General features: G+C 50.7%; 1 protein-coding gene across 1 annotated transcript in view; it reads left to right on the top strand.

Moving 5' to 3' along the window:
• The window catches only part of COL15A1 (collagen type XV alpha 1 chain), a 102,682-nt gene that overhangs the window by 43,756 nt on the left and 43,296 nt on the right, over positions 1-15,630 (top strand). The window contains exons 7-14 of the mRNA XM_060013363.1: positions 1,772-1,885; positions 4,579-4,715; positions 5,930-6,082; positions 7,939-8,082; positions 8,586-8,726; positions 12,645-12,695; positions 13,868-13,954; positions 15,121-15,246. Of these exons, the coding sequence (XP_059869346.1) occupies positions 1,772-1,885; positions 4,579-4,715; positions 5,930-6,082; positions 7,939-8,082; positions 8,586-8,726; positions 12,645-12,695; positions 13,868-13,954; positions 15,121-15,246 (953 nt within the window). The remainder of the gene's footprint in view (positions 1-1,771; positions 1,886-4,578; positions 4,716-5,929; positions 6,083-7,938; positions 8,083-8,585; positions 8,727-12,644; positions 12,696-13,867; positions 13,955-15,120; positions 15,247-15,630) is intronic.

The following is a 15,630-nucleotide window of genomic DNA, read 5'->3' as shown; positions in this document are numbered from 1 at the left end:
GGGCAAGTTGCTCAGCATTTCCAAGCTTTGGATTCCTCCGGCGTCCACTGCGAGCATTCACAACCCCTGCCTCCCGGCTGGATGAGAGGACTGAATGCTGTGGCTGCGGGTGTGGAAGTGGTTTGCGAATGGCACATGCTGCTCTCCTGGGGGGAATTAGGATCTCAGAGAGAGGGGCTAGGAGGGGGCAGAGGCTGCAGGGCCAGGAGACGAGGGCCTCCCCTAGACTGAGGGGTGAGTGCATAGGAGGCGGGACCCAGACTAAGCACAGCTCGCCTGTTCCCCGGCATGTGCCAGATTACTTCTGTGGCAGACAGAAGGCCAAGCAGAAACAGCAGAGCTGGCTAGAGATCCTCATTCTTGTTGAGCAGACAGCTCAGTGAGGAGGAAGGGGTTGAACCCCGAGCCCTGTCCCTGGCTAGGGAAAGCCTCCCAGGAGTTTTATCCCAAGGGTCCCTGACACCATCTTGGCGTAGGACCTTGGTCCCCCCCCCAAAACTCGGTCCTCCAAGGGGTGGGGACTCAGAGGCCTGGGGTCCCTCTGCCTGCTAGCACAGCACCCCCTGGTGGTCAGATCAGGGAGGACGAGAGAGCAGTGAGAGACTGACCACTGCTGGGCATTCAGTCTTTTAAGTGCATGTGGGCACAAGGTCCCTTGAATAGTTCATCACCTCCCCCTCGACAGTGTCCTTACCGTGGGACGTGCATGAGCACAGTGTGTGTGGAAAGGGCTGGCTTCAGGCCCCTCGCAGCCTCTTATGTGGGACCTTGTTCCTTCTCTGCAAAACGGGGTTAATAATCACAAGGTGCTAGTGTGCAGATCAGAGCAGGACACACACCGTGGGGTGACAGTGGGGATACTGAAAACGTAGGATTCCTGCCTTGGTTCTGCCCACCTGCTGCGAGGTGGTATGGAGGTGCTTGTGGGTAGGACAGATGGGCCAGCCGGAGACTTCCAGGAGGCAGTGCGTGGGATGTGCTTAGCCTGCAGCCCAGCCTGTAACAGGCAGGCATTCATGTTAGTATAATGTCTTTTTCTTTGCTTTAGGACTCCATTTGTTTTTTTAAATTGCCAAAGAAATATGTGCTTGTGGTAACAGTTCAATCAATGCCGAGTTGTATGAATAAAAAAAATAGTTTCCTCTGATGTCCTCTGGAAGAAACCAATACTGTTAAGTGCTGTGGTTTAGCCTAGTATGTGTGGTTTATCTGCATACACATATATACATAATTATCTATATATTTTATATGTTATATATAATAATTAATATATTAATTATATAATGATAATATATATAATGATGATAAAACGTGTATTCTCATATATAGTTTTTCTTCCTTTTACAAATGTAGAACCACACTGACAATGAACATTTATCCCTTGCTAACTATATGTCAGGCACTGTCCTCAGTGCCTTTCTTGCATTAGTTTAATTAATCCTTGTAACACATAATCCTCAAAATGACCCTAGGAGATAGGAATTATGATCCCCTCTTTATAGGCAAGGAACCTGAGCCACAGGGTAAATGCCTTGCCACAGGTCACATTCCTAGTAAGCGGCAAAGCAGTGTTCTCACCCTATAGTTGGTGCCAGAGCCTGTGATCGAAACCACCACGTAATACTGCCTTTCGTTGTCCGATTTTCTGCAACATTTTTTCCCTCTTAATCCTGTATTATGGACATCTTTTCAAGTCATAGGTGAAGAGAGACCACATTCTTTTTCATTTGCAAAATGCAGTTATTAAGTGCAAAATGCCTGCTTCCTGTAGGGTCTGGTGAGATCCTGAATGACACACTGGAGACAGTTGATACTGTGGATGGTTCCCCCATTACTGACACTGGCTCGGGGGATGGGGCCTCCCTTCATGTCACTGAAGAGGTAAGTGAATGGTAAATTTCGTCTGAGTCAGTAGTACATTTGCTTGCTTATTTCAGACTTGATGGTGACTTGTCTTGGGCACCATAGAGAGTCACAAGGGTTTTAATTGAATATCAGGGAGACTGCCTCCCTCCTGCTGGTACAGAGAAGGTGGGAGTCCCAGGGCCCCAGAGTCTCCCCAGGGATGCACCAGGACAGGGGAGGAGAGGCAGGTCCTCAAACCTGCCGGGAGATGCATGCTGGGTTCTCAATCCCTCTTGTTGTGAAGATGCACAGCCTCTTCTGCCCTTTGAGCCCCTTCAAGAGAGAATGAGATTAATTGCAGGTGTGTTTGCTCTATTGCTTGGTAATTGGCTTTTACATTTGCAAAGCCAGTTGTTTCAATGCTGGACACAGGGAGGGTGCCAAATTAAAGCAAATTATGTTTCTCACCTGTGGCCTCTGCTAAAAACCTTGTGTCAGCTCATTCTTTCCCCTATCCTGGGGTGAAAACTGAAGACACTTCTCTCCTCTTCCAGTTACTATCTGGTAACAACCTATTTTCACAGGTATTTCCAAAATCCCTGCAGCATAATATCAAAAATTCAATAAAAATACAAATATAACCAGGAGCCAGGCAGGGAAGGAAGCATGGTTAGGGATATTTCCTCTCTGTTTTCTTACTTCTTTCTCCTCCCTCTCATCACTCCCCCCCGACCTGAAAGTCTGGCCCACCTGGAGAAAACGACACAGTTTTTTTGTTTTTTTTTTTTGCGGTACGTGGGCCTCTCACTGTTGTGGCCTCTCCCGTTGCAGAGCACAGGCTCCGGACGCTCAGGCTCAGCGGCCATGGCTCACGGGCCCAGCCACTCCGCGGCATGTGGGATCTTCCCGGACTGGGGCACGAACCCGTGTCCCTTGCATTGGCAGGCGGACTCTCAACCACTGCGCCACCAGGGAAGCCCCACGACGTAGTTTTATGTGGCTGGTCAGACAGTGATCTGGGCCTTTTGTGGGGAAGATATCTGGCTTCTGGAACATTCTCTCACGGGGGCTTTTGTGATTCCTTACAGGTCCTCCTGCAGGGAATCTAGGACCCAAGTCCATTTTTGGCCTTTTAACTTCCGCCTGGGCTTCCACCCTGTGCTGGTCACCCTGATCCTCTAGGGGGCCCTTTGGGTGGGAGTCCGTCTCCAGATGGCTTTAGCTGGCTCCCTTTGGAAGGGTCATATCAGTCATTCACTAGGAAAACAACTGCAGAGCAGATATCTGTGTCTCTCTCTCTTGACTCGGTCTGGATGGCTCCCTGCTTTTGCCTTTGGTAGTTCCCTAGAGGGAATCAAACCCCAGTCCCTTTGCCTCCCAAAGTCCAAACACTACATACCCAGCTCACCAAATGGTTTGTGGTGGGGGCCAGTGGGGAGCCACAGCACACAGAAAATTGTCTCCAAAGGAATTCTTACAAAAGTCTCTAAGCACTCAACCCCTAAATGAATTCTTTACCTTTTCTTACCTAGCCGAAGGCAGGTGGTGGGCGAATGCTGATAGAACTGATTCCATTTCATTCTCTTTGCCTGTCCCATGTAAGTCGTCTGGATCCTTTTTTTAGAACACGGAGTTTACCTGAGGCTTATGGAATTGTACTTTGGGGCTTTAGCTGACATTGAGTCAGATAAAAAATCTCATTTTAAAATCCTATGATATCATCTTTTCTCTGTTTTGGGGGGACAGTAATTCTGTAAGGATTTGATGTTATATGGAAAAATGGTTCTGTAGACCAGTAAGTTTGGGGAATGATCCACTCTGTATTCTTCTCACAGAGAAGGCTCTGAGAAGTCCTTCAGCAAAGAAATATGTCTAACTCTGATCAGCCTAGTGTTTTTAGTATCCAAAAGAACTACATTTTTGGGGGGTTCCCTGGTGGCCTAGTGGTTGGGATTCCAGGCTTTCACTGCCGGGGCCAGGGTTCAATCCCTGGTCGATCCCGCAAGCCATGAGGTGTGGCTGAAAAACAAAAAAAAAAACCCAAAGAACTACTTTTTGCAGCAAAACGAAGCAAAACCCCACCCAAATTTTTTTTAAAAACAAATCTTTGTGAAACAGATAAAACAGTCGGTTTGGTGACACCAACAGCCAAAGCTGCTCTCTGTTGCCATTTCCTGCATCTGCTGTGTAACCTTCAGAGAATCTGCCTGTGAATTTCCTGCAGAAACTGAGTCACAGGGAAAGAGGGGGGGGTGTCCAGTCTGGAGAAGGCTGAGGAGGGCGGGGTTGCTGCCTGCGTACCTCTGAAGCACCATCATGGACGAAGACACTTGCCCTGTTCTTATGGCTCCTGGATGCGCACGTAGGGGAGGTCACAGAGAGGAAGACAGGTCTAGATTGAAGTGTCTAGCGCTATAGCAGGAGGCGTAGCTATATGTGTCTCAGGAGGCACTGATCTCCCAGTCACTGGTGTGGCAAACAGATGCTTGGAATCACATGGGAGACACATGTGCCTTGCAGTCTCTCCTGCCACAGGGATTCTGGGACTGTTGTGGAGCTGGGGTAACATCACAGATAACAAAGTGCCTTGAGGAAAGAAGCTACAGAAATGCAAGCGGCCGGAGGACACAGGCAGTCAGTCTTCTCCAGCCACAGCCACCTTGATCGGGGGCATGGGCAAGTGACGTGGTCCCTAGTGATGCCTTTGTTCCCAGGGTCCACATATGGAAGAAGGTTTGGCAGCAACAGCAGCAGCTGGGGAGGCCGAGGTGTCCATCAGCACTGCCAGGGAAGCAGAGGCCGGCAGTGTGCCCACCGAGGGACTGACCCTCTCCATGTCCACCGAGCACCCTGGGGAAGGGGTCACTCTGGTAATTAGCTCAGAGCATATGCTCCGCTTCACTTGCTTCTGGAGTTTGGTTGCGGCTCAGGTGGGAGCAGTCACTGGCCTTCCTCACCTCTTTGCAAAGGACAGAGTGACATCCTTGTGGGGCCGAGTCCCAGTAGACACTGATTTGGAGGCTGAGGCCTCTGTTGACTCATTCAGCAGGTGTTTGTGGAGTGCTGTGCTGGGCTCCAGGTGAATAGGATAGACCCAGCTCCTGGGAACAGAGAGGGAAGAGGGACAATAGAGGCACAGGGGAGCATCAAAAGGGGCCCAGAGCCCAGACTCGGGGGACCAGGAAGCCTTCCTGGGGAAAGGAGGCTGAAGGCGAGACCAGGGGGATGCTTAGAAGTGATGGGGTGAGACGTGTGTTCGGGAGGTGAGCCAGAAGGAGCAAAGGCCTGGAGGCATCAACAGGAGCACACACAGACCTAAACAAGCGCAGCATGGCTGTGGGGCCCGGTGTGAGCAATGGGGAGGGGAAATGTGGCTAGAGAAGCCTCTGAGACCGTGGACGCTGTGAGACGGAGCCTGAGTGTCCAGCAGAAATGAGAAGTCACTGAAGGGTGTTTTTTTTTTTTTTCCCAGATTTTATACATGCTCTTTAATTTCAGCTTTCAGTAAAGCATGAGTGACCTTAAACTCAATTATTTGATCTTAGCTCATTTTCCTTTAAATAATATATAACTTTTATTTATTTTTGCTCTCATTTTTACTTATTTATTAAAAAATATTTTTTGCTCTCATTTTTACTTATTTAAAAATTTTTTTATTGGAGTATAGTTGCTTTACAATGTTGTGTTAGTTTCTGCTGTATATATAGAAGTCAGAGTGAATTAAGTCAGAAAAAGAAAAGCAAATATCGTATATCAATGCAATATGTGGAATGAAGGGTATTAAAGCAGGAAGTGATGTAGTCACAGTAGGATCTTAGAAAGATTGGGGGAAGCAAGCCTCGGGGGGAGGGTGGTGGGTTTGGAGGCTGTGTCTAGGTCTGGGTCAGGGGTGGTGTTTTCTTGCTCTGGGAGTGGCCAACGATGTCACCTCCTGCCAAGAGTCCCAGTGAGTAAAGGCCTGGGAAGCATCTATTGGACCTGTCACCACAATGATCAGTAACCTCGGGGAGGGCAGTTTTAGCTTCCCCTGGCCACAGCGCAGCGGATCAGTGATGGGGCCCCTTTGTGACGTCTTCCTATTCAGGGTCCAGATAACGAAGAAGGTTCAGCAGCGACAGCAGCAGGGGAGGCCGAGGTGCCCGTCAGCAGTGCCGGGGAAGCAGAGGCCAGCAGTGTGCCCACCGGGGGACTGACCCTCTCCATGCCCACTCAGGACCCTGGGGAAGGGCTCACTTTGGTAAGGAGTATAACGTGCTGGAAAGTTGAGGTCACAGCTGGGAGCGGATCCTGGCCTTCTCTGGGGGCCGGTCTCCATTCTGTTCAGCAAATCCAGAAGAACCTGAATGGGGAGGGGACACCTCTCTGACCAAATACTCCCTCAGAGGTGGAGTCTGCCGGTGCCTGGTGAGTGTACTGTGGGCCCTGGAGGCGTGGGGACAGAGCAGGCTGATGCAGGGCTCGGGAGCCGGGGTGGAGGAGTGCTGGGTGTGAGTGGAGGAGGTGATGGCGGGCACCGCCATGCCCGTTTCTGGGTGCAAGCACAGGTTCTCAGAGCTCAGTGGAGGGTCCAAGTGCAGGCAGGCCCTGGCGGGGTCCAAGGGCATGGCCAGGCCTTCTCAGCCCTCTCCTCAGGCCTCACGGAGACACTGCTCCCAACTCCTGAAGACAGGATGCAAGTATCCTAGAACACTCAGACTCAACAGATTCAAACCTAGACTCCTGTCTCCACTCCTTTTGTGTTCCCATCTCAGATGATGGAACCATCATCCCCCAGCTGCCTAATCCAGAATTCTCTTCCCTCTTCCTTACTTCCACGTTCTGTCACATGTCAAGTCTTGTTGATTTTTCTACCCCAGCACATCACAGATCTGCCTCCTTCTACCCTTCTCCAACACCAGCCCCCTGTACCGAGACACCGCATCCCCAGCCCGGGCAATGGTTAAGGCCCTTCCTGGCCTCCTCCATCCTCTCTGCCCCCGGCTCCTCCTGGTGGGGGCAGCCCTCTGTGGACCATTGTCCTCACTGCAGACCCCGCTCCCGCACCTGGCCTCCAAGGCTTGCAGGGTCTGGCCTCGCCAGCCTCTAGGTCCACATCTTGGGCCACTGTCCCTGCTCTTGGCGCTCCAGCCTCACTGGCCTTTCAGTTTCTTGAGCATACCTATTTCCTTCTTGCCTTAGAATCTTCCCACACCCTCCCCTCTCTGCCTGGAACCTTTTCCTTCTCCTTCTTCCCTCCTTTAATTCCTGCTTATCCTTTAGAGTTCAGCTCAAATACCACTTCATCAGGGAGGTGCCTCCCAGGCTGTGAAGTCTCCCCGTTAGACACATTCACAGTACCCCAAACGTCTCCTCGGAAGGCCTCATCACAACTGGCTCCCTTCCAGGCTGGAGGCTCTGTGAGGCCAGGGATCACATACGTCTTGCTCACTGATCTGTCTTCATCCCGGCTGATGCTGGGGACTCAGTAGATGTTTGCTGAGTGAGTGAAACGAGGGGCTTGTCAGGCCATCACATGTCAACACTGGCCTTTGAGATCATTCCACACGTTCACTCGCAGCCCTTCACCTCTGGTCGAATGTCCAGACAAGGAAACCTTACAGTGGGGAAGGTGTGCCCTGGCCAGGTGACGGGGCTCCCAAGGCCACTTGGCAGTTACATGGATTATTGTAATTAACAAATCGTCGCCACCACCTTCTCCTGCTTCTTCTTCCTCTTCTCTTCTCCTTCATCTCTCTTCCCTCCCTCCTTACCTTTCCTTCTTCTTTAAAGGCAAATCCCTTTTCACAGGGTGAGAAAACTAGGGTTCAGGTCCCAGTTCTACCAAGTCTTTACTCAACAGAAACTAGAACTTAACTAGCAGAGCTGTCTGGAGACAGAAGGGCTTCCTGCGGAGGTAGGGAGTGCCAGTTCCTGAGGATGCGCAGGTTTGGGCCAAAGCACGCGGCACAGGTGTGCTGGAGGGTACTCCGGGGCAGGGAGGGGACGACCTGAGAGGTGTGTGATGGCCTCAGCAGGTTCCTCCCCATAATCACACACCCACCAACCAGGGGTATGGATGAAGTGTCACGATCCCTTATGCCAATTTCATTTCAGGGTCCAATCAGTGAAGAAAGCTTAACAATAGCTACAGCAAAAGTGCCCCTCAGCACTTTTGAGGAAGAGGAGGCCAGCGGGTTCCCCACTGATGGCCTGGTTCCCCTCACACCCACAGCGGCCCCCAAGCAAGTAGTCACTTCCGTAAGTGTCTCCTAGCATCCTCTCTGGCTCACAGTGGGGAGAGAGGTCAGGGTCACGAGACAGGAGCAGTTGCCGGCCTTCCCAGAGCCAAGTGCACAGAGCATTTATCTGGGTCGGCACCAACCGGAGGGAGGCAGGATGTAACTGAAGGAGCAGAGCAGAGGGGGTCAGGGGAGCAGGCTTTGTCCTGACCCTCTACCCCCATCTTTGTCCAAGGAGAACTTTCTCGGAATGTGGTCCAAAGTTAGACAGCATTGCTGGGGTGAGAGGCAGTAAGCACCATGACTGGGGAGGGGGTTTAGAGGAGATGCATGTTTCAGAAGGGGATTATGAGTCTGTGCTTCTGTGAGTGTGTTGGGTGTAATGACAGTTGTAGGTAGGGAAGTGCTTTGAAATTGGGCTAGTGCCACTGAAAGGAAAGTCAACGAAACTCCCCAGCAGCAGTGTGCACATTGCATCATGGGTGAGGTGACTTGATTCATCGTGTTGGTTTGGCTTCTCAGGGTCCTGGTGATGAAGACTTAGCAGCAGCCACAACAGAGCAGTCCCTTCCCACGGCTGGGGCAGAAGAGTTGGGTGGCGCTCTCCCTGAGGGGCCCCCGCTTCCCATACCCACAGTAGCTCCTGAAAGAGGAGTCCCTCCGGTAAGTGAAGATTTCACTTTGCGTAGAGGCATGAAGATTTGACTTGGCTGGTCTTACAGAGGAGAAAACGAAAGACCAGAGGCATGGGAAGGGCCTGCTCCTGGCTTTCCTAGAGGGAGGTTTTCATTTTGGTTCGCAAAATGCGGAATTTGGGCTTTTGAGGGTCCTCCAACCTAGGAACGCACAAGGAAGCTGCAGTTTGTGGAGAAGAAGAAGCAAGAGGTAAAAACCTAGGGCACCTGGCTTTGTGTCCCAAATTGCCCACTTCTTTAATTGGAATGAGAGCTTTCTAACAGGCAGAGCTGCCTGAAGATACGAAGGCCTATCTCAAGTGTCATTAGATTCCATCCTGGAGGTGGGGAAGCTTGTAAGACGTGGCAGGGACTGTAGAGGAAATAGAAGCATCAGAGGTGTGTTTGTGTGGGGGGGGGAGGGGGCAGAGGGTCACCTTCAGGTCCCTTCCAACACGAGTTTTTGGGTTGCAACTGTACGACCTCACGCAAATCCCTTTCTTTGGGCTTCAGTTTCCTCATCTGTAGAAGAGGGTGGCTGTGAGGTCAAGTCAGAATGCAGGTCAGGGAATGTTCGGAAAGTTCTATGCACAGGTGTGAGGTTGTCACCACTTAAGGGCTGTGACTTTGTCTTTTAGAAGTGGGAAACCCAGAGCTGGTCCTCAGCATGGGCTTGTGTGAACTGGGGAATTAAATTGCCATTTAAGTGTCTATATATATATATATATATATATATATATATATATATTTTTTTTTTTTTTTTTTTGCGATACGCGGGCCTCTCACTGTTGTGGTCTCTCCCGTTGCGGAGCACAGGCTCCGGACGTGCAGGCTCAGCGGCCATGGCTCACGGGCCCAGCTGCTCTGCGGCATGTGGGATCTTCCCGGACCGGGGCACGAACCCGTGTCCCCTGCATTGGCAGGCGGACTCCCAACCACTGCACTACCAGGGAAGCCCTAAGTGTCAATATTTTTAAAGGAAAGAATTCGATTGGTGACCAGCTTGGGCCTGCCAGTTCCCCGAGCAACACTTGGTCACACATGCTTTCAGAGCCTTGACTCAAGTTACAGACATGTGGTCCCTTGGCCACAGTGCTCCAGGGCTGACCTGGGATGGGAGGGCTGTGGGACAGGACACCCGAGAGCTGGCTGTGAATCCTGAATGCCCACGGCTGCAGCGCCCGGCGGTCATTAAACACTGCTTGGTCTCTTTATTTTTTATTCATTCACTCATTGATGTTCTCCCTGACTCAGTGCATAGCAACTCAGGGCCCTCAGTCCATACACTTGGAGATTGAGATGAATATGACCTCGTCCCTGTCCCCAAGGAACTCACAGTCAAGGGGCTGGAAATAAGCCTTTTGCACTGACATTTATTAAGCACTCTGGGTTCCAACTTGATCTGATTCTATGCACACCACCGCTCTCTGGTACAAGGAGAATCGTCTCCATTTTCCAGGTGAGGGGAGTGAGACTTAGGTAAAGGAACCTGCCTGCTGTGGCACACCCTTAAGAGCAGGGCTGGGATTTGAACGCAGGCGTGCTGGCCTGCAGAGCTCATGCCCTAGAGCATCCCCGAGAGTGTGGTATGGTGGAGAGGTCCCAGAATGGGAGCCGGGAGGCTGAGGTTCTGACTTGTGGTGAGTCTTGGTGTTGCTGTCTATAAAAAGAGGAAGCGAGCGAGAGCTCTGGTTTTTAACCTTTTCTTCATCTTAGAGACACCTGGGAAGCTTAGGCCACTGCAGGTGTCCGAGTTCACTGCCAGACCAGTTGAGGAGCCCCTGGTGCTGGGGCTCATGCTCCCAGGAGACTCTCCTGGGCAACAAACATGGAAGCCACCAGGCTGGCTGTGATGCCTGTGGCCCTGGGCTTGCTAAACAGCCCCCCTGCTCCTCTGCTTCTCACCCCAAGGGACACACAAAACACCAAGACTGCATCTCGCCACGGTGATGCCACATCAGGTGCAGCAGCACTGGCTGGCGATGCACCTTCACGTAGAGCCAGTTTTCCTTTTTCTTTTTCTAAAACTTTTTATTATGGAAACTCTAAAAATTCACAAAAGGACTTAGAATAGTATAATAACCCCCCCACATACACATCACTCAGCAACATTACGTGAGTCGTGCTTTATCTGTTCCACCTCCTACAGCCATCTTTTTGGAGTGGAGGGAAGGGGAAGACTGGGGTATTTTAAAGCAAATCCCAAACACTGTATCATTTAACTCATAAATGTGTTAATGTGCATTGTTAATAGGTTGATCCTGGGACCTTTTTTTCCCCTTAGCCACAGTGTCATCCATCAGTGGTAATAATGGATGTCATTATCTATCTAACAAAATTGACAGAGGTTCCTTCATATTATCTAATACCCTAGTTATTTAAAAATGCCTTTTTGCACTTAGTTTGACTCTGCATCCAAACAAGGTCTACTTTGTGTTTGGTTGATGTGTCTCTTAAGTCTCTTTTGGTCTATGATTGCTTCCCACCTACTTTGTTCTTTTTGCCATTGATTTATTGGGAAACCTGGTTCAGTTGTCCTTGGATCCTTTATATTTTGTGCTTTCAGAAGCTGGCACTTGGTGAGGGCCTGGTGAGACCAGCTATGCTGGTGACAGTGTCAGTGGTTTACTACTGCTGAGAAGTTCTTGATCAACACATATCAACACCATAAAACTGCATATTGTTGACCCAGACACTTCTGTTCTAGGAATCAATCCTAAAGGAGATAGATAGTCTGTTGTGTAAAAAGGCTTTGTGTACATGGATGTTAATCTCAGTATTGTCCATAATGGAAAAAAACTAGACACAGTTTAACTAGCCAACAATAGGGGAGTTAACTGAATTAAAGGATGTTCAAATAATGGAACATTATGCAGCTATTAAAATTATACTTATTAGGAGTATTTAATGATGGAGGAAAATACTTACCATATAATGCTAAGTGGAAAAAAAGCTGGTTATGAACTTCAGTATACTGACTGGGCTGACCCTGGAGGAGTCCTAGCCTAGTGGGACCAACACACGCACAACTGAGCTTCAAGTCAGGTGGTCCTACGGTGGTCTTAACTATTTAAAAATAGACACATGCAAAAACCCTGGAAGGAAATACCTTCCCTAAATGTCGGCAGTTGTGGCCTTAAAGTAGTAGAACTGTGAGGGTTGGTAGGTTCCTAATACATGGTGGTTTTTCCGTCAAGGGGGCTTCTGACTTTTCCAATGAGATGTTTAAAAAATTTTTTTTTTAATTTTTCTTTTTTGGCCTCTCCATGTTTGCAGGGGTCTTAGTTCCCCGACCAGGGATTGAACCTGGGCCACGGCAGCGGAAGCACAGAGTCCCAACCACTGTACCGCCAGGGAATTCCCATCCAATGAGATTTTTAAAAAGCTCCAAGAAGAGAGAGAGAGGGAGAGAGGTGTGGGGAGAAAGGTGAAAGAGAGAGATGAACATGCAGGATTTCATCGCGGCACATAAGTAATGAAGATAGATCACCCTAAGTGCCTGTGTCAGGAATTTGCGATGAATTGAAATGGGTGCCCCAATGCCTGAGCAGACAGTTTAATAACACAGTAGGGACAGTCACGGGAGTACCCACTCTGGAATATCTTTTGGATCATTTTGAATCTCAGAGTCACCGAAGGCAGTGGGTGAGAGGGGCATTCATGTCTGGCTCTGCCACACCCCTCTCTCTGTTTATTCATGTATAAAATGGGGATTGTAGAACCTTCTCTCTGGGATGTGGTGAGGATTAAATGAATGAATACATGGAAAACTTTACCTGGCACATAGTACACGCTCAACAAATTAGGTATATAGAACTCCTGCATAAGCCTCCTCTTGAAATAAGCACAGTTTCTGGAGAGAGGAGGGGAGTGGGAAGGGGTTCCACTGACATCTTGTTCTCTTTAGGGTGAAGCTGGGGAAGGGCTTCCTGACCCCCTTGGACCTGCTGGACCCACGGTGAGATTCCCACCCGGGGTTGTCACATGCACGGTGTGCAGGGGATGGGGATGCACAAAACAGCCACAGGCGGATCCTTCCTGTCTGCCCCCAAGTGCCCTCCAGTCAGAGCTCAGTTCTCTTTCCTGTAGCAGGACTCTCTCAGAGAGTCCAGGAGCAGAAACTGTTTACATCCCATTTATATCCTGTGCCCTGAAAGACCCCCAGGTCCCTCAAACTAAGCACATCCCAAACTGCACTTGTCACCATGCTCCCAGGCCTGCTCTCCCCACAGGGTTCCCCTGCTCTGGGAATGGTACCCCATCTTCCTGATCATGAAGAGAGAAGCCAGGAAACATCCTCGAGTGCCCCCCCTCAATTCAGTCAGTCCCAAAGCCCCCGAGTCTAGCTGTGCAGCACCTCCTCATCCCTTGGATGCTGGCAACAGCCTCCGTCTCCTCACCTTTATGTCATCACCCCCGTTCTCCCACCTACATGCCCACACTGCCACAACCTGCCTAGACTCAGCTCTAACCCCTAACCCAGCTCTTCCTTATTTGATGATTGAATTAGGCCTTGCCTGGTTCCCATCTTCAGGAACTGAGTACCAGAAAGGTGTTTTGGAAGTTTCCTTTTGTTCTTTGGAGGAATTTGATGGTATTCAACAAGTACATAATGAGTGCCTTCTCAGTGTCAGATCTCATGCTGGACACTGGGCACCCAGAGGTATCTCAGGATTGGGCCGACCCTGGAGGAGTCCTAGCGTAGTGGGACCAACACACGCACAGCTGAGCTTCAAGTCAGGTGGTCCTACTGCCAGATCCAGACCCTCGCAGTGGCTGGTGGGAACACAGAGTAGGAGAGGTGAATTCTCTCTGAAAATGGGGTTGGGCAGGGCTCCATGGAGAAGGTGAGCATGGAACTGGGCCTTGAAGGATGAGTAGGGATTTGAAAGGCAGCAGAAGAGGCTGTGAAAGAGTGTCCTGTGTTTGAGGACTGGCTGTGTGTTGGCCGCACAGCAGGGAGGGGGAGAGGGAGGAGGGCAGCTGTAGAGGGGACCGGGAGAAAAAGCCAGAAGGAAAGTTGGCAGCAGCAGTTATAGGGCCACAGAATGTGGGAAAACTTTCAGTGACACAGCTGTCCTTGGAGAGGAGCAGGTGAAACTAAGCCGTGGGATCTTTTTCTCTGTACAGGTGGGAGTGGAGGCTGAGGGCTCCAGCCTGGGCTGGGGCATGGACGTCGGCTCTGGTGACCCAGTGCCCAGCGAGGAGCTGTTAAGAGTAAGTGTGAAGGGTTAAACAGCCTAGCGTCGGGGGCAGCCTTCACGAGGATCCAGGAGGGAGGGACAACAGGGGCCGATAGCAGATGAAAGCAGATTGCCACCGTTGATAACTCTTGCGGCTGATGGTGGGCTCCTGGGACTCACTATACTTTCCCCTCTATATTTGTATGTTTGGCATTCCCGTCTTCCATCAGTTTTAAGTGAGTCTGAGCCCTAGTTTATAGTCAGGAGCCCCACTTGGCCACTTGCCTCCTTCCCCCGGCAGCCTTCTCCAGCAGGCTCTTTCACAGCAGGTATGCCCATGACCTTCACCTCTACCACCTGGCTCTGCCCCCCACCCCCTTACCCATTACAGAGACCTGCTGGCCTCTTCTCTAGATAGCATTTCACACTTTGGCTTCCAGACCCTTCTCAAAATCCTTCCTACCCTGAGGCGGCCCCCTCCCTGCGTCTCCAGACCACTCATTCTGCCTCTTTGGCGCCTCTTGCTCTCCCAGCCTCTTGCCCAAGGCTGGGCCCCCACTGGTCCCTCTAGATTTCCCCCGGGAGCACCTCTCTTCTCAGCTGCATCTCGCGCCTCTGTCCCCAGGGCCCCAACCTCATCTCCATCCCTTCCTCTGAGCCCTTGTGCTGAATCCCCACCTAGAAGGCTCCACTGGGCTGCCCTTCTGCTCACTCATCGTGACAGGGCTGGAAGGGTTCAGGACTCACTGGATGAGTGGAGCGGGACCCAGCTGGGACTTCCAAGCTGGTGGCATCAGCCAACCCAGCCCGAGGCTAAAGAGACTAGTACACTGCAGGGATGTTTTTAATAAGGGTTAACAATAGGCAATTTTGGACTAACCTCTCAGGTAATCAGAAAACTAAATTAGAGCAACTCTGAGAATTCCAACAAATTATATTTTTATTATGTACATACATCTGGGGAGAAAACATGATATAATGTGCTTAAAAAGACCTGGATTCACATCCCAGCTCTTCTCCTAATTAGCTGTGTGTGTGAGCTCTTGGGCAAGTCACATCATGTCACTAAGCCTCAGTTTCCCCATCTTCTAAGTAGGAATACCAGTCTCTACTTGTAGAGTTGTTTTCAGAAATGGAGTGAATGGAACATATATATTTGTCCCCTCCTGCACTGTTTCTTAACAAGGTGTCTATTTTTAGGGTCCTCCAGGTCCCCCAGGCCCACCTGGCTTACCTGGGATTCCAGGAAAACCAGGAACTGATGTTTTCATGGGACCCCCTGGATCCCCTGGAGAAGATGGACCTGCTGGTGAACCTGGTCCCCCGGTAAGCTGCTGAAGCCATTGCCCCCACCCCCGTGCCTATGGGGCTTCCTTTAGCCAGGGAGGGGGTACAGACTGCAGACCCCAGCGCTAAGGCTTACGACAGGGAGCGAGGAACTAGCTAGCGTTTGTAAACAAATTCCTCCTCGGCTGAAACATTACTAAGACTCATAAGAAGCAGCAGCCAGGCTTCCCTGGTGGCTCAGCGGTTAAGAATCCGCCTGCCAATGCAGGAGACACGGGTTCGAGCCCTGGTCCGGGAAGATCCCACATGCGGCAGAGCAGCTAAGCCCGTGTGCCACAACTACTGAGCCCGTGCACCTAGAGCCCGTGCTCCACAACAAGAGAAGCCACCGCAATGGAGAAGCCCGTGCACCGCAGCGAAGAG

The sequence above is a fragment of the Delphinus delphis genome, chromosome 6, assembly GCF_949987515.2.
Source record: "Delphinus delphis chromosome 6, mDelDel1.2, whole genome shotgun sequence".
Taxonomy (NCBI): domain Eukaryota; kingdom Metazoa; phylum Chordata; class Mammalia; order Artiodactyla; family Delphinidae; genus Delphinus; species Delphinus delphis.
The sequence above is the reverse complement of the archived record's forward strand: the minus strand, read 5'-3'. Positions and strand labels throughout refer to the sequence as shown.